Source organism: Opisthocomus hoazin, chromosome 7 (assembly GCF_030867145.1).
Source record: "Opisthocomus hoazin isolate bOpiHoa1 chromosome 7, bOpiHoa1.hap1, whole genome shotgun sequence".
NCBI classification, from domain to species: Eukaryota; Metazoa; Chordata; class Aves; order Opisthocomiformes; family Opisthocomidae; genus Opisthocomus; species Opisthocomus hoazin.
The window spans coordinates 54,496,705-54,519,441 of record NC_134420.1 but is presented as its reverse complement, the minus strand read 5'-3'; the positions used below and the strand labels follow the sequence as shown (position 1 = coordinate 54,519,441).

The following is a 22,737-nucleotide window of genomic DNA, read 5'->3' as shown; positions in this document are numbered from 1 at the left end:
AATTTCCCAAAGAATTGTGGATGCAGTGTCTATGTAAACATAAGAAAATTGTTGACCATTGGAGAGCATCAGAAAGTATTACTATTCCAATTTCAGGATCCAGTTTTCTGCTCTATTGCTTATTTGTTATATGACTATGGGCAGTTCTAATGGGGATACATATATCATGGTATTTGGGCAGCAAAAAAGCATACACAAGTGACCCACTAGTACAATTTACAAAGGTTGGGTTATGCTTCAGGTTGTTTCAAGTAGTTTCATAATTGCCCCCATAAGTGCCTATGAACCAAGGCATTAAATTCGAGGGGTCTTTGTTCTTCATCAGAATGGGGACATTAATGTTTCTCTGCCTCATGCGTATGATGGTGAGCAGCTATAGAAAATGCTATCAGCAATATGTATATAATGGAAATGGAAGTCGTATAGATACCTTTAGAGGTCAGTATGTTATAATTTACTGATAACTGGATTTGTCTAAATCTGATTTTTTCTTTCTTAAAAATGAACACTTGAAAGAATTTCAAGTGGAAGATGAGTAGTAAACTTAATACTGTACATGTTGCGCATCTTCAAAAGTGTTAGTCACATGCATATTTTCCTTTCAGCAGTCATTTAATGGATATGGAAGTGGTGGTCTGCAACTTGTTCAGATAGACTGATGAACTTTTTATTTGTCCTCAGTTCTTTGTCCATATTCTTGGTGGTGGTTCTGGTGTTCTGTTGTATTTTCTGTGGTTTGAAAATAAGAGCTTTCCAGTCATGTTCTGTCCCTTTTGTCTGCAGGTGGCATGATATAGCCAACATGTCCCACAACAAATCCTTTTTTGCATTAGAGCTGGCAAACAAAGAAGAGACAATCCAATTCCAAACTGTAAGTAGAATTTTACTTTTATTTTTTTCACTAAAGCATCAGTAAATAAAAACACTAATTAAGACTGCTAATTTAACTCAAAGGGTAAAAATTTCTTTTTATATATTTAGCAAATTTGAACTGTATGAGTGAGTCATAAGTAATAATACTGTCTCTGGCTAGCTTTCTGTGGGAAGGCATTAAAAATCTCACCAGTCTGAGCTTTGGCTATCTGACCTTTATGCTGAGAACATTTTGTTCAGGTGGTCATAAACATTTTCATTCATTCCAGTAAAATTTCTAGCATGTTTTTTTGACTTTTATTTATAAATGCTGCTGATTTAACAATGGTCTTAGAGCTTTGCTGAATGGGCTGTGGCGTTCCTTGCAGAATTCATTTTATGTAGCATCTGTCAGTTGCCTTTGTCAAGAAGGCAGCTGTTGACAATATTACAGCATGATATATATATATGTACACTGTAAATTGTGTTAGTGTTATAACTGATAGGAGTGTCTTCAACAAAAGGCTTCTACTTTCAAGTTTCATACATGTAATAAAATTGTTAGGCTAGAGTGCATTTTTCAGGCCTGCAAGGCACAGTTTTAGGGAAAACCTGGTGACAGTAATGAAGTTATATTAAAACAAAATTGGTCAATGCTACTTTACTCTTAAAGATGTCAGTGGCTTGTGTGAAAGAAAGTAACGGGTATGTATATTTGGCCTAATATGCAAATTTTGGTTTGGTTTTTTGGCAGGAAGATATGGAAACAGCAAAATACGTGTGGAGGATGTGTGTGGCTAGACACAAATTTTACAGACTAAATAAGTGCAGCCTGTAAGTAGAATACATTAGCAGAACGCTTGGTGCCCTTGAAACTTCCATTGGGAAGTGAAATCTTTTATAACCTCTGTAATGTCTTTACTATCCTTTTTAGATGGTAGTAATTAATGACTTGGGGTTTTTTTCTTAATCTTTTTTGAGAAAATACATCACCAGTTTCTCAAACATGTTCTGCCTTGTAACAGAGGACAATATTAAACATTGAAATCTTACCAAAAGTAATAGTGTTTGGCCCCTGCAGTGGATCTCAGTGTTGTGAGTGACTTTAGCTGCTTTCCGGGCTACTATTGCTAGAATGTTTGTGAGTTATTGGAATCACTGGGATTTTGGCCTGGGTTTGCATGAACTGCTCTGAAAGGACACGCTAGAGGCCTTTAAAAGGGCAGGAAGTGTATGTGAAGCACTCCTGAAATGTGCTGGATTGACAGCTGAGAGGTATGTGGTCCTTTGGATATCCATGGAATCTGTATAGCTCAAGTAGCACCAGTGCAAAGTAATACAATTCATGAAATTAAATTTAAATGGGCTGGTCTCCAACTTGTAAATCAAGGGCTGGAATCTGAGCTACTCCACGGCTACAGCTTTCCTTCAGTTAAGTTACTTCAGTCAAAGAATAGAGAATTAGACCCAGTGAACAGTCTGTCATAAAAAAGCGTGATTCTCAAATGTTCGGTTCCTCTTCTTTGTACACAAGAAGATAGCTATGGAGGGGTTGGTCCAAGATTTGCTGAGGCCAGTGGAAAGATGATGGAATATTTTGTGCCACAGAGGACTGGCTAGTGTATTTAATGCTAATTAATTTTAGACAAGTAAGAATAATTTGGAACAGAGTAGACTTCATACCTCCAAGCTTGTAAACCTGGCTGCCTTTTGAGAGGGATAAGAAGTATTGGTGCAAGTAGTGTGTTTGTGGGACTTGAGCATTGCTGTCTGAATAATGTTAGTTCAATAGTTCTGTATTGAATGTCAGTCTCTAGGATTACTTATTTTAACTGTTTCACCACACCATAGTTTTATTAAAAGGTAAAGTCCTCAAAAAAACTTTTCTGATTATCTGTACTCTGAGATTCCCTGTCACCTGGTCCTGCTACTGAAAATTGTCTTATGCATGCCTGTATTAAGTTCAGATTTTTTTTTTTTTCTTTATCTGTACTTACCTTGTCTTTAGAGACTCCCTGGACTCTCCACCTGAGGAGGGGTCTCAGAAATCTTCCCTCATTCTTTCCCTTCCACGCTTTCCAATCCTTTCTCGTCCTTCACTTCCCAAAGGGTGAGCTGAAAAATCATCTTTCTTTCTGAAATCTGTCAGTTTCCCCAGTTGTATTATTCTGCTGTCTTTTGACCTCTGTCTTGCTGCAAGATGCAGAGTACAGGTGCAGTATAGGGTGGGGAAAAAGGAGCTTAAGGTTTCTGAACCTTACATGGAGGCAATCCAACAAATTATGAAAATTTATTACCAGTAGCTTGAATCTTAGAAGATACAGATGCTCATGCAGTATAGTTGTGCTTTCCAGTTCCTGTAACATCTGTAATGTTACATTCTGTAAATGATTTTATGTCTGATCTTGTAGAACAGGTAACTTGCAGTATGAGATCTTATATGGTGTTCAAATTTGGAACTAGTCCCCAGTTACTCTGCTGCTTTTTCTGCCCTGCTGCAGTGCTTCAGGGACACCTCCTTTTTGTGCTTCACAAAACAGAGGCAAAGAAAAACTGAGGTATTTTGATTGTGGTTTTGTTACTCTGCACACACTGTCTGCGATGGTGGTTTATGCACAGAGCTCTCTCCTTTTGAGACTGTTGGGGAGAACTATTTAACACAGGGCCTGGATCCAAGAAATGTAGAGTAATAATTTTAACTGAACTTGGAAGAACTTTCCAAGGTTTGGAATAGGTCTTGGTGGTGTTAAGAATAATTTCTCACCGTAAAATTTCTTCTGTAGACAAACCCAGCCCATTACAGTGAATCCTGTTAGAAGGCGGTCTTCATCCAGGATGTCTATGGTAAGGAGAGGAAATAGTTTTATATTTGCATTTTTATGAATTTCAGTTCACTTTGAATCAGACACTAGTTTTCCTCAATGAAATAAAATGAGCAGTGAAAAGGATGAGTCTGGTATGTGAGGAACTGTTTCTGGTTTGTAGAAAAAGCTGCTGTGTAATATCCGAATAATGGAATTAAATTAATTGCAATGAAAAATATTTTAAACACTTCTATTTTTAGTTTCGTTGCTCTACCTCTTAAGAGACTCATCTATGAGACTCTCTTAGATGTCAGATGGCAAGATGCAGTTTTGGGTTGGCGGTGTGCTGTTTTGGTATTGTTTTCTTTTTGTTTTATTATTTCTTGTATGATCTCACAGGAGAAACTTGTATTGCAGATTTAGAGAAATGGTTTAAGACTAAGACTTTGTGTGTACATAGGTATATTATACATTATTTATATAACATACATTATATGTAAAAAAATCTTCAACACTTATTTTTAAAATAAATCATGAGTTTTTAACTAACAAAAAACCACTTGCTTTCTTAGCCCAAGCCTCAGCCTTATATGATGCCTCCACCACCTCAGCTGCATTACAATGGTCATTATACTGAACCATATGCATCCTCCCAAGGTAAGTTCATTAAATCCAAGGCCACACTACACAACTGTAGAAGGTAAAAGCTATAATTTTCATTTGTAGCTACTTTAACTAGAGCTGAATAAATTCAGAGGGGGAACATGGGATAGGTTTGTACTACAAGGCTCATTGAAGTGCTTGCTGCTACTCTAGGCATATAAGCTAATGTGAAATATGGGATATGAGCAAAGTTAGTTATGATAGCAACTATAGACTGTGGTCCCTTGTGTGAGTTTAAACTGACTGTCATTTTCTTGGTTCATGTACCAAACCGATGTATTATGGCATTCTGAGATCCTTGTCAATATTGATCTTAATAGGTGCAAAGAGTAACTGAGTCCCCAGACAATTCGAAAATAGTTTAAAAAAAAATTAAACCCAGGATGCAGAAGGAGGGAAGTTTCTCTCGGAGTTCACTAGACTGCAAGGTGGTGGGGAATCCAATGGCTAAGGAGGTCTGCAAGTTATGGAATTGGTATACACTTGATTGATTGAAAAAAGGAAAGAAAAAACCTGAAACAAACCCTAATTAGATTTCTCAAGGAAGGCACACTCCTAATCTGAGTGGTTTACAGTGGAGTTATGGCTTTCTCTCTCTTTTATTTGGATTGTTACACAGTGTCTTTAATAACAAAGTTGCTGCCATGAAGGGCTTAATCTATATAGCGTTGGAATTATTGCTGGATACTTGCTACTGCACGCATCCTATTTCTGAACAAGTTTTTCAAGAACAGAAGAATTTTTGATTGTCAACAAATTCATTAACAGAAGTGTGGCAATTACCTTGGTGACCCTGAAGAGTTAAATCATGAAAGGGATCTAAAGCAATGACTGAATTGTTCACTTCTGGAGCTTGGCAAATTGTACATCCAATGAAGGAATTGTTAAATTATTAAATGTATATTGGATGTATAAACTGTTAGATCATTTTCTTTACCCATCAAAGTGGGTATACATTAATGTGCAAGCAATATATGGTGGTGGTTTAAACTGTCTCTAGAATTTCTGGAGAAAAGTTAATTTGATTTTTTTTTTTTTTCTTTTTTTTAAAAGGTCTTGTGGTACTACATCTACTTATGGCCTGGGGGGGGGGGGGGTGGAGATCAAGAGTGACGGGGTTTTTGTTTGGTTGTTGTGGGGGTGTTTTTAGGTTTTTGGCAGGGGTTTTGTTTGGTTTTTTTTTCTTGCTGTTTAAACTGATCTCATTACTTTAGTGTGAACCATGGTGTAGATGTTCTTTCAGTTAGTGTGGTTTAAGATTGATATGGATTTTATTTAGCTTGTACTGAAGCTTAGCAAACCTGTCTTAGACAGAATAAAGCCATTCTTAATCTGAGACAATGTTTTACAGAGGAATTCGCATCACCTAAGTGAACATAATAGGTTATTCTGGCATATATACCTTTGGTATCAACAACAACAAAAAAGCTGGGGTTGTGTTTTTTTTTTTTCTTCCTATTTCAATACATAGCTAAGAATAACTGAGATTCTGAAAATCTCAAATGTTGGTTAGCTACATCTGAGTAGAGGATTTCTTTGTGTGATGTCTTGGACATAAAGATTGTTCTTAAACTTTACTTTCAGATAACCTCTTTGTGAGCAATCAGAATGGATACTACTGTCACTCTCAGACTAGCTTGGATAGAGCCCCTCATGACTACAGTGGTCGGATCCGCAATGGTAGTGTCTATAGTGCACATAGCACAAATTCCTTGAACAATCCACAACATTACTTGCAGCCATCCCCCATGTCCTCTAACCCAAGCATCACTGGAAGCGATGTCCTCAGAACTGATTATATCCCATCACATAGACACAGTGCACTAATACCGCCTTCTTATCGTCCCACGCCAGACTATGAAACTGTGATGAGACAGCTCAACAGGGGAATGATGCAGACAGATAGGCAGAGTCATTCAATGAGGAATCTTAACATCAGCAATTCATATGCTTACAGCAGGCCTGATGCCTTAGTTTACAGCCAGCCTGAAATACGAGAACATGCTCACTTCGCTTCCCCACAATCTAACCATTATCCGTTTAACCTGAACTACAGCTTTCATAGCCAATCCCCCTATCCCTATCCTGCTGAAAAGCGCCCAGTTGTTGGGGCAGTCAGTGTGCCTGAGTTGACAAATGTGCAGCTCCAGGCTCAGGATTATCCAGCACCAAATATAATGAAGACCCAAGTCTATCGACCGCCTCCCCCATACCCATATCCAAGACCTGCAAATAGTACTCCAGACCTTTCACGACATATCTACATTAGCAGCAGCAATCCAGATCTTATCACGAGGCGAGTGCACCATTCTGTCCAGACATTTCAGGAAGACAGCCTGCCTGTGGCACATTCTCTTCAGGAAGTCAGTGAACCTCTAACGTCGGCACGCCATGCTCATCTGCAGAAAAGGAACAGTATTGAGATAGCAGGCTTGACTCCCAGCTTTGAAGGAATAAGAATCAAAGAGAGGACCATGTCAGCTTCTGCAGCAGATGTGGCTCTTCCGAGAGTTATCTCAGAAGGGTCGCAGCCCAACATTCTGATGGAGAGAACAAAGCACAAAGAAAACAAGCAAGAAGAAGGTGTGAACTGTGATCATAAGAAAACCCTTTCGGATGCCACTATGCTGATTCACAGCAGTGAGGAAGAAGAAGAATTTGAAGAAGAAAACAAGGCTGGTACAAGTCTTTCTCCTCTCCCTGAAGATCAAACCAAACTTTCGTCCCTTATGGGTGGTTATTCTTGTGATTCAGTACTGAACTACCCTCATAGCTCTGTTGCTTCATCTGCTGGCCCTTTGCATATTCTTGAGCCTAAATTACATATTACAGAGACAGAAAAGAGAATGAAAGATAAGAGCCCCATTCAGTTACTAGTAGAAAGCCAGGTACAGAGAAGAGGGGAAGGACTGCTTACCCCATCTATGTCAGAATCTGACCTTACAACGTCAGGGAGATACAGAGTAAGGAAAGATTCAGTAAAGAAGAGACCTGTGTCCGATCTTTTGTCTGGGAAGAAGAATATTGTGGAAGGCCTTCCCCCACTAGGTGTAAGTGGATATTATTGCTCTTGTTTTACGTTGTTTCAAGTTGTTCTGTAGCAGTTGTGTGGGGTTTTTGTTTGAGGTTTGGGGTTTCTTTTAGTCAACCTGAGAGGCTTTTAAAACATGTGATTTAAAAGCTACCATAATCTTGACCTTCATTTTTCTGTTTTTCCCTGATGATCTTTGCTTAGCTGTCTTATATCCCCTTCTCTGCCATGTCTGTGTTCTGTTTGTATAGTCCTCCCACACAAATCCAGCTGTGCAGCCTCCATCCATCTGATACACCTCGCCTGGCTAGCAACTGTAGAAGGGGCTAGTGTAAAGTCAGTTCTAGATCCCAAATTCTGCCCTACCTGTCCTTATCTGGAACAGAGCAACTGCTTCCATTCCGCTGCCAGCTCTCTGATCTTCCCCTCACTGAAAAATCAGACATAGCTGAATGTTTAGTTTTTTGATTCGTTTGCTTTCTTCTTCTGACCTAAGGAGGGGGACCTGACGCATTAGGCAATAAATTCTTTCCTTGCAATCTCTTCTTTCCTCCATCACTTCCCTTTTTCATATCCTATCCCTTTTGCCTTGCTTTCAAGCTGTTTTTATCTCACGAAAGCTATTTCTTGCTTGCCATGTCTCTTTCTCCTACTCCAATCTTATGAAGCCATAAATAGTGAACAACTTTAAGTTTCACCTTCCCTGTAATTTCCACCTCACAGAAACATCAAGGTCTATGTGGGACTGCGCAATTTCACTGGCAGTCCTTACCACATACTTTGCTTTAAACTTTTGTTCAGTTTTATGTAGTCTGTGGCATATTTCGCGTGCTAATCAAGGAAGACCATTTTTATTATTATTTTGCCTTTTAAAATTGATTGTTGTTAACTTTGCGTAAGTTAGTGTCAAATAGTTTTCTGCACAAATTGGACTTCAGTGGAACTACCATATGACTTCTGTTCTTGTAGTAACTGTTATAGCTGATGCTGCAAAAGCTAATCTAGAGTAAGCTATGTATTTAAATAGTTACTGCTCTCACAATTTTTTGTTTGTCAGACTTCCTATACGTGGAACTGAACACAATGAAATTAACCTTCGTCAGCTTCAATTAATTTTATAATTGTGTATGTTTTTCTAGATCTCCTTCCTCCTGTTTTTTATGTGGAAATAGAGAAAAAAGGTGATACCTTTCCCCTTGTGTTCACATTTAGGTAGTCACTTAGAATTTTGTTCTCCAAAAGATACATTTTCAGACACTGATGTGGCTGCCAAAATCATACCTTGCCTTTTCCTTCAGATAACTGTAAATATTCAAGACAACCTTTGAAATGAAATTGATATTAAAACTTTTTCACTGGAAGTGTTCAGTAAAATACTTTCTAGTTCAGTAATATTTGAGTGCTATTGCATAATAGAGAATATTACCTTTCTATATTCAATATTGAGATGAATATCCTGGTAACAAAGCTAGCCCCTACCAATGTTTGCATATTTTGCTTTCCAATGAACTCTTACTGTTTTGTTTGTGTTCACTTCACTTTTAAATGCGGTCTCATCCTCTTAGCTTTGTCTTCCTATTCCTTACTACCATTTAGCTTTTGAAAGCATGGATTATCATTCAAGCAGCATATACACTCACATTTTCAGTGTATTTTTGTTAACAACCAAATTTAGCAGCTGCAAGAGTAATGAAGTTTTCTCTTACGCTTTTTAAGAGAATCATTTGAATTTATTCTTTCATAAACATCCCACTTCAGTATTTTTATCAAATTATGAGTGGTAACTTCAATAATTCAGATTCATGGCCTGGTTCAGGGCTCAGATCTGTCTGCGTTTCTGTGTTCACGTTTTGTATGTACAGGTTCTTGCAAACTTAGTCAAACATTTAACTGTATCCAAATATCTTAAAAGTATATGCTCATTTTTATGCCCACTTGTAGGGAAGAAAAGTGCCTGCAAACTGAACAGCCTCATAAGGAATCATTTTTATGTATTTTTGGGGTTGGAAAGTAATTCCAATCCTGTCCAAGAATGTTAACTATCCAGAGTTGTCACCTCACACCCTCAGTTGTGAGCTTTGTAGGGAACAATATTTGTTATTCTCATGTAATTTCATTAACCTGTCTGGAATGAAGACAGACTCGTGTTGTGCACTTGGAGGAATGTAGTCCCACCACCCTAATCTCACACTGCAATGCTTATCAAGAAAAAACAAAAAAAAAGGCCAGAGCTGTTTACAGAAAGGGTCAAAGAAGTGTCCTTTGCTTAATTGAACTCATCTGGTTTCTGCTTTATAACTTCATTAGGTATTTAAGAATATTTACAAGGTTTAGCTTTTGTTTTGCAGGGTATGAAAAAGAATAAAAATGATGCAAAAAAAATAGGGCCTCTAAAGCTAGCTGCTCTAAATGGTCTAGCATTGACTAGAATGCCTCTGCCAGATGAGGGGAAGGAAGAATCAACAAGAGCTACAAATGATGAACGGGTATGTTGAAGTTTTTTAATGCTTGATTTCTCTTTCGCACTAGTGATTCTTCAAAATGAAATGCATATGAATGGTGCTTTGTGTTGACTTTAAAATGCTTCAGATTCAAAGCAGCGCAAATACTGAGAACAGAAACAAAATAAAGAATGAGACTTCTGATTGATCAGTCATTGCTAGAAGTGTTGGCGTAACTCAGACTTTTCTTTAAGATTTAAGATGACAGTGATGCAGATTATAGTTTACGCTTTGAACATATAGGAAGCAAATTAAATAGTAGCTGCTGATTCATTTTTGTGCCAGGTCTTTCTGGTTTCTCTCTTAATTTTGGGGTTTTCCAGACTGAAAACATATGAAAATTAAAGTTCAAAGTGTGACATTGAACTTAGTTGTAATTATTAGTAATTCATACAATTTTTACAATAAATTTTGTAGTTAAATTGCATCTCCAGGGTACAGGTTGTGCAGATTGTATTTGTTTTCGTCAGGTGGATCCCTGAAACTATAGATGGACCTTGTGTGATCTGCGGAAATTTTGAATTCAGTAAAACATCTCAGATCACTGAGAGGACATCAAGTTCTGGTATTTGAGGATCATTCTTTGAGAAATATAAGACTTCATCTGCTTGTGTCAGGGTAACCAGTGTCAGTAAATATACTTCAGCCTGCCTCGTATAGCATTAAATAGGTGCAGGAAAGTGAAATATGGTCAATATCCAGCCTGTGAAGGGCTATGTTGAACAGCGCTGTCATCGCACATCTGAGCAGGGAGCAACACCAAGGTCTAGGTGATTATTGTACATTCTGCTCTCACCAACTGCAGTTTTAAGGAAGAGGCCAAGAAAATTAGTTGCAAGTCACACAGTAGAAATTTAGTCTTGGAGTTTGAAGGCTTGGAGTGAGATCCGTAAGAGGGGGATTTGACTGTTTCATTTCAACACAGCTGAAGTTCTTTTTGGACTATATGTATGCTTCTTAAAAATGCCAAGGGACACAAAATAACATTGTGTTATTAAGACATATTTCTACATTTAGTATCTGTATTTGTTATCTCCTCTTACTTATGGCCATCATCTCTTCCTGGGTTGACCTTTATTGACTTCAGCCATATTATTATTCAGCTAGCCCTGCCCAAACTGTTGAAGTAAAAGAAGAATCCATAAGGTCAAGTTATGACAAAGACACGTCCCTACACTTTCTCTTCAGGCAGTCATGTAGAGGCAGGATAGATACCATGAAATGGGAGCAATTCCTAAAGCAGTTGAGAAGAGGCAATGCAAGGCAGTCATGTGACATGAAAGAAATTCCAGACTGCAGATATTTTAGAAGATGACTTAAAAGTTGATTCAATGCCTGTTTCATTGCTCGGCTTCATGTTATTATCAGTTTAAATGAGGAAATTTAGCCAAAAGATAATAAAGGAGTTTGTACAGTTGATATATTGGTGTGCAGATTGTGTATGACTGAGGTTTTACACCTTCCTCTGCAACATTTGGCATTATGGTTATTTGATACAAGACACTTTCCTGATCTGATACCGCAGAGCAGTTGCTGTGAGAGGCTGGGGACATGTGACATAGATGAAATTTTCTGGCTTAAATCTTACATATTATTCCTCTAATTATTGTTGGCAAAGAGATGCTGAAATTCCAGAAGTGTCTTATGATTTAGAAAGAATTTGGTTTCGAAAGAATATATCGGGGGGAGAAGGGGGAGAGGGAAGAAGGAGTGGCTTATTTAATAAAACAGATTGAATTATACTAGTAGAAAAAATCCTGGATTTATACCTTAGCTGCAGCAAGAGGTTCTAACAAGGCTTTGCTGCTGCTGTATGCAAAGTTTAGTATCTTCAGCCTATGAAAATGTGGAATGTTGGTAATGAATGATAAGTTCATTGACTGAGGCAGTGTTTTGTTTTACTTTTTTAGAGATTTTCTCGGTTCAAAAGACAAAGTTGACTATTTTTTTTTAATTACAAGGTTAGAGGGGACCTTTTCAAATGATGTAATCTACCATACTGTATTGAGCAGGAGGATTAATGAGCATGTCTTGTTCAAAGGTATTTGAGGCAGTTTGTAGTATAGCATAGCTACCTGGTTTGGCCAAATATTTCTTTGCCCAGGTGAACCCACTTTCATAGTCTTTACAGAAACTACAAAGTAATTTTTCTTTCACCAGTGGTATCCACAGTCTTTGTAACCTAATGAGGTATAACAGGCTGGTTAGTTTTCACATGAACAAAATTCATGCTGTCCAGGATTGCTTCTAATTATTCTGGTATGTTTATAAAAACATAAATAGCTGGGAAAATCATTGAAAAAGTATATGGGACAGGAAAACACAAACTTTATCCTTCATGGATTCTCTGTTAAAATAGACTCACCTTAGAACATGACTTTGTATGGTTACCTGTGTTCTGTCTTTCAGTGCAAAGTTCTGGAACAACGGTTAGAGCAGGGGATGGTGTTTACTGAATATGAGCGCATTCAGAAAAAAAGACTTATAGATGGTGAGTGCTCAATAGCTCGGCTTCCTGAAAATGCTGAAAGAAACCGGTTCCAGGATGTCCTTCCTTATGATGATACCAGAGTAGAGCTAGTCCCAACCAAAGAAAATAACACGGGTTACATCAATGCATCTCATATCAAGGTGAGAGAAATACCAGTGGAGAAATGTTTTTCCAGTTCATGTGGTAACTAAAAATGGGCTTGGTTATAAATTTTGGTTTGGTCAGATGAGTGAGAATCCTTCTATCTCTCTCTCGCTTTACCTCCTTCTGCAGAGATTTCTTTGGGGAAAGGAGAAACCTATTTTTCCTTCTTACCTACAATAATGGAGGGTTAATTATTGGAGAAGTCTTCTGCATTTCGCTTCTGTATTCGTTTCTCTCTCTGTCTCATCTCTCTGTGGATTGGTGCTAACAGAAGACATGTCCATTTCTTCCTGGATTTAAGAAGGAAAATAAGCTTTATAACAAACTGAGATTCTTTGCAATGATTACATTTTTAAACTGCAGTGACAATTCTTATTATTTCTTCCTCTTCTGCACTCTCAGACTAGGTCCACAACAGGCAGTAAGCTAGCTCCCTGCTTAAACTTTTTTGGACAGTTAGAGGAACATATGGAGCCAGGGTGAAATCTACTTTTTCATAATCTTCAGTTTCCCCTTTTCCCCATGCTTAGCTGTTTTAACTCTGTTTAAAGTGAAGAAGTTGCAGGGTGACCTCAAGAACCTTCAAAGCAGTTTGTTAATTTTCAATGCATTTACCTACTTACAGTGCAACTACATTTGGCTTCATGCTTTCTCTGAAAAGATTTGAGATGATCTGGGTAGCAGTTGTAGTTATGTTGCTGTCTTTTTTTAAAAAATCTGTTTGTACACTGACATGATACCGTAGTTTGTATACTTCTAATCATTGACAAATGTTGAGTAACTCTTCTGACCCTTCTCAAACAAGATAATATTTTTTGAGGAAACATTAGCGAATTCTGAATTTTTAGTGCATATGATACCATTTACAGCACCAGGGTATGAAAGCTTCTCTACACCAGAATTGGCTAGAATACCTTAAATTCACAAAAGATAAATACGATTTTATTTACTTACTTTTACATTATGCTTATGATGTAAAATACATTTATTTAGCTATGTGCCTATATGATTTTAAACATTCTATCTCCCATGCATCGAACGTGACAAGATGCAGCTGAAAAAATGAGAGGCAGATAAAACTCACGGTGGGCTCCTACTTCTGCAGCATTTCCATCTTTTTTCAGTTTGTGCATCTTCAAATGGCTGACTTAAGAATGGGGAAAGGGAGTTTTCAGTAATTACTAATCTAATGTCTGTCTTTTTACAGATCACTGTTGGTGGCATAGAGTGGGATTACATTGCTACGCAGGGCCCTTTGCAGAATACATGTCAGGATTTCTGGCAGATGATCTGGGAACAAGGGATTGCCATCATAGCTATGGTGACGGCAGAGGAAGTGAGTATAAACCGAGTCAGGTTTCTCCCAGAAATTCTGCAATGATTTTAGTGTGATCTGTTAGAGGAAGGGGATCTTTGCTCCAACAAGAACACCAGTCAAAGATAAATTTCTAGTCACCCCTTTGCCATGTCTTTCTTTCCTTGGCAGGAAGATGTAAATTTACAAACTCTTTCTATTTCTACTAGAAAGTTGGTTTACTCACTGAGAAACCGTAACACTGTAGTAATACTTAATACGGGAGAGATATAGTTATTACAGGTACATTAGTTGTATGAGTGTTCTTATGTTTCTTGTTAAGCAAGTGTTTTCCTTTTAAGGAAAGTGGGCGAGAAAAAAGCTTCAGATACTGGCCACGTCTTGGTTCAAGGCACAACACCGTAACATATGGAAGATTTAAGATTACCACACGATTCCGTACTGACTCAGGCTGCTATGCAACTACGGGTTTGAAGATTAAACATCTTCTCACAGGACAGGAGAGAACAGTTTGGCATCTGCAGTATACTGACTGGCCAGAGCATGGCTGTCCAGAGGATTTAAAGGGATTTCTCTGTAAGTTGTATTTAATAACTTTGTTTTCAGGTGATGATTTTCTGTTTTGTGTTTTTGTTTTTTGTTTGTTTGGGTTTTTTTGTTGAGTTTTTTTTTTAAACCTCCTAAAATGGCTGCTATACATGAATTAGCTTTTGATAAGTATGCCAAGCATTCTGCTGAAAAAGGTGTCTTTATAACCAGCAAGAGACACTGGATTATATTTTTGGCAGGAATATACCTGCCAGTTTGTTAAAGTGACTGTTTATGTCTGAAGCCAAATATATAATTTACTAAAAGGTCACATAGATTAAAACATAATTGCATCACATACTACACATTTGAGTATGTTCCAGCAGTAGCAAGATGGCCATGAGCTGCCTTTGATGGGGAATAGGGGAACAAGGCAAGGAAAGCCTTAAAAAAGTTAGATGATCTTTATAGATCTGTATTGCTTTTGTTGGGACATGACTTGTGATTTATACAGGGCATCATTTTTCTGTGGGATGTCATTTGTTAAATTACTACTTTTCTGGTGGTCATGCAGTGTAATAGCATGGCTTATGAGGCTTCATCACCTAAATTTATTTTTCTTATCTTGTTGAACTTACTAGCATACTTGGAAGAGATACAGTCAGTGCGGCGCCATACGAACAGCACTGTGGATCCTAAAAACTCTAATCCTCCTGTACTGGTACATTGCAGTGCAGGTGTAGGACGAACAGGAGTGGTCATACTGTCAGAGGTCATGATCGCTTGCTTGGAACACAATGAGGTGATCTCTTTTTCTTTGTTGTGCTTTAAATGGTGTTAGATAGTGAAAGAGTAAATAACCTGCCTAGTAAGTCTTTTATGGCAGTTCATCTGAGTTTCCCCAAATGTGGCCTTTGGAAGAGCCCTTGCAACTGCAGTTGAAAGAGCTCTTGGCAATTCAACAGAAGTTAATAATCTTCTAGAGTTGTCCACTTACACGCTGGATACTGGAATGTTTATTTGGATTCTTGACTCCATAAGATGTTGAATCACTGAGTGGAATAAGGTATGCCCTAGGCTACTAAGCATATTTCAGGATTTCACCCTGACTTTACCTCTTTTGCTTCATGCCTTAGCTTTAATGCATAATATTCAAGAACATGCTCTGTAGCCAGTCTCTGTGCTCGCTATGAAATATTTTGTTCCTAAGTGTATTAGTATTTACAGTATCAGTCTCAGCAGAGGAGAAGGCAGTAGTTTGATGGAATAAAACCTGGTCTTATCAGCTTTTAGCCAGAAGTGAACAGTTGTAAAGTGTTTATTAATAACATAATATGGCAGATGAGACTCGACAAACTGATTGTTTTTTTATGTATCCACGTCCTAACACTGTGACAGACTTTTGCAGCCATTAAATTTGTGAAGACCCATACCCCATGAGATAGGCAAGTTTAACTATGCATATTTCACAGATAAGGAAGTTGAAGTAGGCATGGTCAGTGGTGTAGTGCAGTTCATATACTGCAGGCGTGGGCAATGGAATAGTCAGAGGTGAAATCAGAGCAGCTGATTCTGCCTTTAGATCACTGGTACTGCTCTGATCCTCCTGCTGAGAAAGTACAAGCCAGTCTCCTTGTTCTCCAGTCACCTGTAACAGTTTGTTCTCTTCCTCCAGATGCTGGACATCCAACGAGTGCTGGACATGTTGAGGCAGCAGAGAATGATGATGGTGCAGACTCTTTCACAGTACACTTTCGTCTATGGAGTTCTCATTCAGTTTCTCAAAAGTTCTAGACTTATATAATCCCTGCCACTTCCTAAGGGACACTGCAACAGTTTACAGAAAGAAAATTGCAGTTGTCCAGGCAGACCTGCTCTCACTGGTGTTTTCTTCGTACGATGAGTCACACAGTTACCTTTTAGGGCTGGTATGTGCCTGTTAAATGCAGGTGAGCGTAACAGTCCCTGCAAAGCAGGATCTTCACTGGACGAAATTCTTCCCGTGTTCAGCTGCAGTCATATTAGGGAGTGATTTTACTTGTACTGGTCCGTAGTACTTGCATACATTCTTTAGAGTGGTGTTGCTCTGGGCAGAATAAGTATCTTATGGAATGGAAGGACATGGCACAATTTTACTAACGTTATGTTTTAAAACATAATTGTTAACTGTGCGAAAGCTAAAATCTGTACATGTACACGGGGTGAGAAACCTGCTCCTTGGGAATGTCAAGGTCTTATACAATTTCATTCTGCTTTCAATTTTGTATTTAGAACAATACATCTATATTTTTTAAAATGAACTTTTGGTTTCCTCTGGTTTACTTAGCAAAATTATCAGCTCTTAGATATTTTAAGCTGTGGCTTTAAGGACAGTTATTTTTATATTCAGCATTTTTTAATTAAAAAAAAAAAAAAACCACAACCCAAAACTTTTTAAACAGCATAATATTTTCAGAGGAGAAGACTGACAATGTTTGAACTAACTTTTCAAAAATCATGCAGAAATTACTAGGGGAAGCTATTGATAGTTGTAGTGCCATGTAATAGAACAGAGAGGTGAAAGGTGATGTTTAACTGCTAAAAAGTTCCATTTGAGCAGAGGCATGTTTACCTATTGAGTTGTGGGCAACGAGCAGCAGAAAAATATTCTAACTACAAGGTTATTGGTAACAAATGGATGAGAGAAGGTTACATATTCAATATTATTCATATATTTAGAGGACAGTTTGATTTTACTGGCTGAAATCAAAGTGAATGCAAATGTTTTAAGCACTTTTTTCGCTCTGTTATTTATGTAGTTAAACATAGAAACTATAATCATGCATTGTTTCATATGGTAATATATCATTACTAATCTGTTATTTTAGGAACAGCCTTTTAAGCTGATGAAGTGAGAGAACCAAAATTGGCGTAAGAAGGTGCATAGTGGCGAAGGAAATTATCACATGAAACATAATGAAGGAGTTGTGGCAGCTGTGTTTGCTGGTTTACACAGTTGAAAGATGACCATTAAAAATGTGTATGTTTCCAGTCCAGAAAGCCCTTAAAGCACTGGAAGTTTCTGTAGAATCCTCCAGATTATTTTGTCAGTACTAGCACAGATTTTGCTGATGCTGTGCAGCACTGCAGTGAAGAATATCTGCAGAAGCTGTTTGAGAACACCTGCAGAATGTAAGAGCTCTTGGAGGTAATGCTGGGGATGTGGGTATTTCAGTAGCTGTGTAGGTGGCTGAGTCAGTGGCTGTGGCATGGACCTGAAGATGAGCCACACCTTTGGTAGTTTCCGTTTTGTCCCATGGGTCTGGTCTAATGACAGTATCCCTAAATAATCTTCTGTCTGTCATTTTCAGATGGGGATGGTGTGACTTTACGTGCTTTTTCAAGTATTTTGAGATGCTGAGTTGAAAATCCCCATTCAAAAGTGAGGTATTAGTTTGTAGATATCTGGTTTAATTTCAGAAAAACCCTGTGGTAGACCAGTCTGCAGGCATGTTTAAATTTTTAAGTGTCCGTTTCCCTTGATACCTTCTTAGCAAAATGAAATGAAACTGAAAGTCATTTTTATCACCGGTGAAATTGTTATTTTTGGGTTTGGAAACTATTATGAATAGTTAAGACCCCTTCAAAACAATAAAAGTCTCCCAAAACCTTAATTAAGAATAATAAATAGATTTCCTTGTAATACTTCCACAAAGAAAAACACACGGTCCAAATGACAGTGTGCTAATATGTCATTCTATACAAAATTTATTACTTTAAAGTACGCTGTATTAATCTAGTGCATTTGGTCTGCTTTCAGGCAGTCTGAATTGGTCTACTCTCAGTAAGACTGAATATTTCTGATGGGAGGAAAAACTGTTCTTTTTGTAACCAGAAAACACCTAGGAAGTGTTAACTGCCAATTATAAAACTGGAAGTCCAGAGGAAATCAATTACTGAAGACTGATTCTTTATATATAAATCTTGTGAACAAACCATTTGACATATCTCTGTTGTTGAAAGTAACAAGCATACTTAGCTATCTGTCATGCTGTGACAACAATGCTACTTTTTGCCACAGTTCACTTCTATCTTCAGAAATGTTTTTTGAACGGGAAGGTATCCTCTAAAATGTAGCTTGTACCATTTCCATTTCTAAAGTTTGGACTGTGATCTTCATAACCTGATACATGCAGCTTTTAATGAAATTATATACAACCACAACTTCAAGCAACAATTTTTAACTGTTCAGCAGTTACTGGGACAGAACATCAGCTGCGAGACATTAAAAGGAGTGGTTAAAGCAAGCAATTTAATCCAAAATTTATGGGATTATCTGAGGTGGGTGAGGAAAGGTGTGTCTTTTGGCTTGCTTTTCTGTTTTGCTGAAAGAAGTTCTGTTCACTTGCAGAGGTGGTTGCTCGCTAATCTGGTAGTCAGTCTTGATTTATTTTTTTAAGCATAACACTGCTACCTCTTCCACTTCAGCTTTCAGTTCTGTCTATCAGCAGTCCATTTTTGCATTAATAGACTTCACCTTAGTAGGCTTGACTTTATGTGAGTTTTCCTACTGAAGAGAGCAGGATTGCTTTTGTATGTAAGCATATGGCTCCAAGTGAGCATTGAAAATGAGTAGTTTCTCTTCTAAAGATACCAAATAAAAATAAACTTCACACCCTTCTGTAACAAAATTAATATCAAAACCAATTGTTTAGCTTTTCAGTTAACTTTTAAAAGAAAATTCTGGTTTTGCCACTTTGTTCTGAGTCTTGAAAAGGGATGCTTTTTTACATGTAGTTGTGCTGAGTGCTTCATGAAGTGTTGGACATTATAAGAACATCCACTGTCCAAATCCAGTCACGGTGTGAGTCGGAGGTAGATTTATTTGTGGGAAGCTTAAAATTCCACTGTAAGCCTATCCATTTTGACAGACGTGCTTCTGTTTTTATGGGGATGAAACCAGATTATTGTGCCAGATTTGAGCTGAGTTTTTTTAGTTAGAAAAGTTGTATGAAGGCATTCTTGCAGTAAAACGCAAAGATGATGCTGATCTCTAGGGATGTCGGAGCTCTCAGGGATAAATAAAGGTGCTATATACTGTCAAGAGACAGATTTGACAGTCTTTGGTGGGCTAGGTGGAAAATGCTTTTTAGGATCAAATTCTGCGAAGAGTCAGGAGAAGAACCCACGAATTGGTATAAGGGCTTCTGCACATTTGATTTCTTTCTTGGTTGCTCTGATGAGAGATGATTTGTCCAGTGAATCTTTGTAGTCTTGGGCTAGCAACTCTTCTCTAAGGACATGAGTCAGAGCTGTGTTCGTTGCAGAGATATCACTGACTTAGCAGGCTTAGCTGTGGGCTGCAAATCACTCCTCGCCCTGTTCTGCGAGGGAGAAGCTCCGTGGCACGCAGGAGAGTTTTGCATAGCTTTTCTGCAGCCTGCACAGCCGGGCTCTCCTTTTTCTGCTGTCCCCCAGGAAAAGCAGGAAAAATTTTATGCTTTAGGATTGCTCTCATCGTGATGCCTTTTGCACAAGTAAACGGCAAAATCTACAAGTGCAGGGTGCTATGGTTTGTATCTAGAAATACATTTACTTCAGAGCAGGTGAGCAAGGCACATTTCCTATAATTTCTGTGGATGAAAAGCTGCTCTAAGTTATCAACAAAATTTAGGAAAAAAAAAGTGAAATAAAGTAATAGCATAAAAGTAAAATAAATGTGTAGTGAAACTGAAAAAATTCTTGGCATTTTGAGAAATGTGTTTTTGGCTCCTCTTGTAATCCTGTGTACCTTTAAGTGGGTGACACTTGGAGCAATTGTCTTCAAAAATAGCTTCTTAAATTTAATAAGTAAGACTACCTAAGGCTGCTGCTACATTTTTCTTGTTGGAGCAGCTGTTAAAAGTTGAGTGGCTCATAGATTTTGGTGGCCTCTGGACCAAACTTGGGAACTGCAGGATAGTTTATCATACAAGCTAGCTGTGTAATGAGACCTCAGTTTTAATACCAGTATCATTACTAAAACCCTGGACTCAAAATAGTGAACTTATAACTATATTTCAATAGTTGGCTGAAATTATTAATTTAAAAGAAACAACACTTCAATTATTAAGAACTCTGTGCTTTAGTGTTTAGGGTTTGGGGTTTTTTTTTTTTTCAATACTGCAAAGTCATGCAAAGCTGGACTCCAGTCCTGCAAGATGTAAAATTCCTGCAGTTCTTCCTGATATTGTAGGCATTAAAATGGGCTTGTTTCCAATGAGAGCTTGAGCCCTTAAAGAATGAATACTCACATGTTTGCTTTAAATTTAAATACAGATTACAAGAATTAACCAAAAGAATGCAGCTGGAATGTGCATAGATGAAGCTACAGCATTCAGATGGAAAGTAGCTGAGATAGTTCGGAAGAAATTCTCTTGTGAAAGGACAGAATGTTGGAAGTAGAGAGTGAGGATCTGAGGAATGTTGAAGGCATTTGGAGGAGGATTTGGAGTATTTTGTATCCACAGTAGAGCTGCTAGAAGGGTTTGATTCATATGGTATGTTTTTCATGGCATGGTAGGGTAAGTGAATATGTTGTCATAGGTGTTATTTTTACTGGCTTTTTAAAATGTGAGTTTTGAAACTCCAAATATTTTTTTCGGAGGCTCTGTTATTTTTGCATATCTTCCTTTCCAAATGTATGTAATGTAATCTGTCAGCTCAGTTTCTGTTTACTTATTAAAGGTCAGCTTTTTCAAACCATGGTCTCTGGTTTTACACATGCAAACTGCAGGGGGAATAGGCATACATGCAGTTTTGCAGTGATCATTTCTGGGGGAGGCAGGTTAGATGATTTGAAAGTCTAAATACTTTATGAATGCAGCCAGGTGTTTACAGCAGGTGTGAATTGCACCAGGTTAAGGCTGGGCTGAAAATCAGGCCCTTGAAATGTGGAGTTTAACATGTGCTTAGAAATTGTGTTGCAATGTAGCATTTGCAATACAGTGATGTTAAAACTTCAGAGAATCTTTAACACTGGGCTAAGGTAAGGGAAAAAATCTTAAACTTTTAACAGCTGTTGCAAATAAGTCTGTAAAAAAAAAATAAAAAAAAAGAAAAAAATTCTTAGTAAGATCCTGTTGGGGACCAGCTAACTTGGTGGATTCTCTTGGCCTCTCACATGTCACTCTAAGGTCATCAGGGGCTGAAAAAAGAAGGATTTGTTAACTTCAATGAGCATTTCGAAAAACAGTTGCTAAACGGCCTTTGGCTCTATTCTTCTCTGTTTTCCACAAGATGCTGTGCTCAGTGGTGAAAAATAACCTCCAGTGTATTTGTTCTTTAGAAGCCCATTCTTCAGCTCTAATTAGGGAACAGAGATAGAAATCAAATGCAAAGAATCTAATGAATAGAGTTTACAACAGATCCAGCCTGTGGTAAGTTAGAGAGCAAGTCTGTACATAGTGTAAAGTTATTTTGGTTCAGATACGCAGCACTCAAAACTACCAAATTATTAATTTTATGAGCACAGTTTCAGAAGGTGCCTAACCTTTATAAAGGGAATTTAAATGCTGTTTTTCTGTTTGGAAATATTTAGGTAAAAATTAGGAGACTTTTAAAATACTTTAAAGACTTTGCAAATGCCATTAATTTTAGAATGGTAGGAAACTTGATGAGGAAAAACCATGTAAAATCCTTCAGTCTGCCACCTTGCTAATCCTGGATAATTCTGACAGACAAGGTGTGTATGGTCTTCACAAAGAGACTTTTCAAAATTGCTTTGAAATACCCAACATACCTGTCCACTTTATGGCTACTCAGGGGAACTTGGATGGAAATTTTAGAGGCTTGACCTGGCAAATCAATAAGTATGTACACTCCTGCACATTGCTGAAATCTCTTTATTCAGTTCAAGCAAACGGATGTTTGAAATTCGTTCAGCAATTTTGTAGGATTGAGTCCTTAATGTCAGAGGAATGCAGGATCTGGCTCCATTTTCTTCCATTTCCATTTGAGCCGGTATGCAAGGATTTAAATGGGAATTAGCTTAGTAGCAAACATGAAGTATTATTTTCTGGCACTAAGCTAGTGGTTAACATGTCTATTTTTGCTGTCTTACCACCAATACTGTAAAAATGTATAATCAAAACAGCTTTAATTCTTGTAAAACTGAAATTGGTTTGTAAAACAATGTACAAATTGTGTTTCATAGACAGAAAAGCTTGTATTACTGAATGTAATATATGTGAAATGAATATATTATAGTCTATTTTTGCCATGGAAATAAATATTTGAAGCAACTATGAGTTTTTGTTGTTCCATTATTAAAAGAAAAATCTGTGAACTTTAGTTTTAATGTGCAGATCTAGGTTGGGACTTGAGCGCCTGTACGCAAAGGTGTTAGCCCACTTCTGAAGTGCTGCAAGTACTGTCCTGCATCTCAGTAC

General features: G+C 37.7%; 1 protein-coding gene across 3 annotated transcripts in view; it reads left to right on the top strand.

The window, feature by feature from the left end:
• PTPN21 (protein tyrosine phosphatase non-receptor type 21) overlaps window positions 1–22,737 on the top strand; it is a 58,448-nt gene that overhangs the window by 28,432 nt on the left and 7,279 nt on the right. For 2 of the 3 annotated variants that reach the window (XR_012764513.1, XR_012764514.1), the window contains 12 exons: window positions 784–871; window positions 1,607–1,686; window positions 2,861–2,962; window positions 3,636–3,696; window positions 4,229–4,313; window positions 5,904–7,369; window positions 9,699–9,836; window positions 12,261–12,482; window positions 13,694–13,822; window positions 14,143–14,377; window positions 14,971–15,131; window positions 16,005–16,257. Coding sequence is in view for 1 of the 3 variants with exons in the window: in XM_075426026.1 (XP_075282141.1) it covers window positions 784–871; window positions 1,607–1,686; window positions 2,861–2,962; window positions 3,636–3,696; window positions 4,229–4,313; window positions 5,904–7,369; window positions 9,699–9,836; window positions 12,261–12,482; window positions 13,694–13,822; window positions 14,143–14,377; window positions 14,971–15,131; window positions 16,005–16,133 (2,896 nt within the window). In the remaining 2 variants the exon portion in view is untranslated. Of the gene's footprint in view, window positions 1–783; window positions 872–1,606; window positions 1,687–2,860; window positions 2,963–3,635; window positions 3,697–4,228; window positions 4,314–5,903; window positions 7,370–9,698; window positions 9,837–12,260; window positions 12,483–13,693; window positions 13,823–14,142; window positions 14,378–14,970; window positions 15,132–16,004; window positions 22,594–22,737 lie in introns of those variants that run through there. The other variant, XM_075426026.1, reaches the window with a different exon arrangement.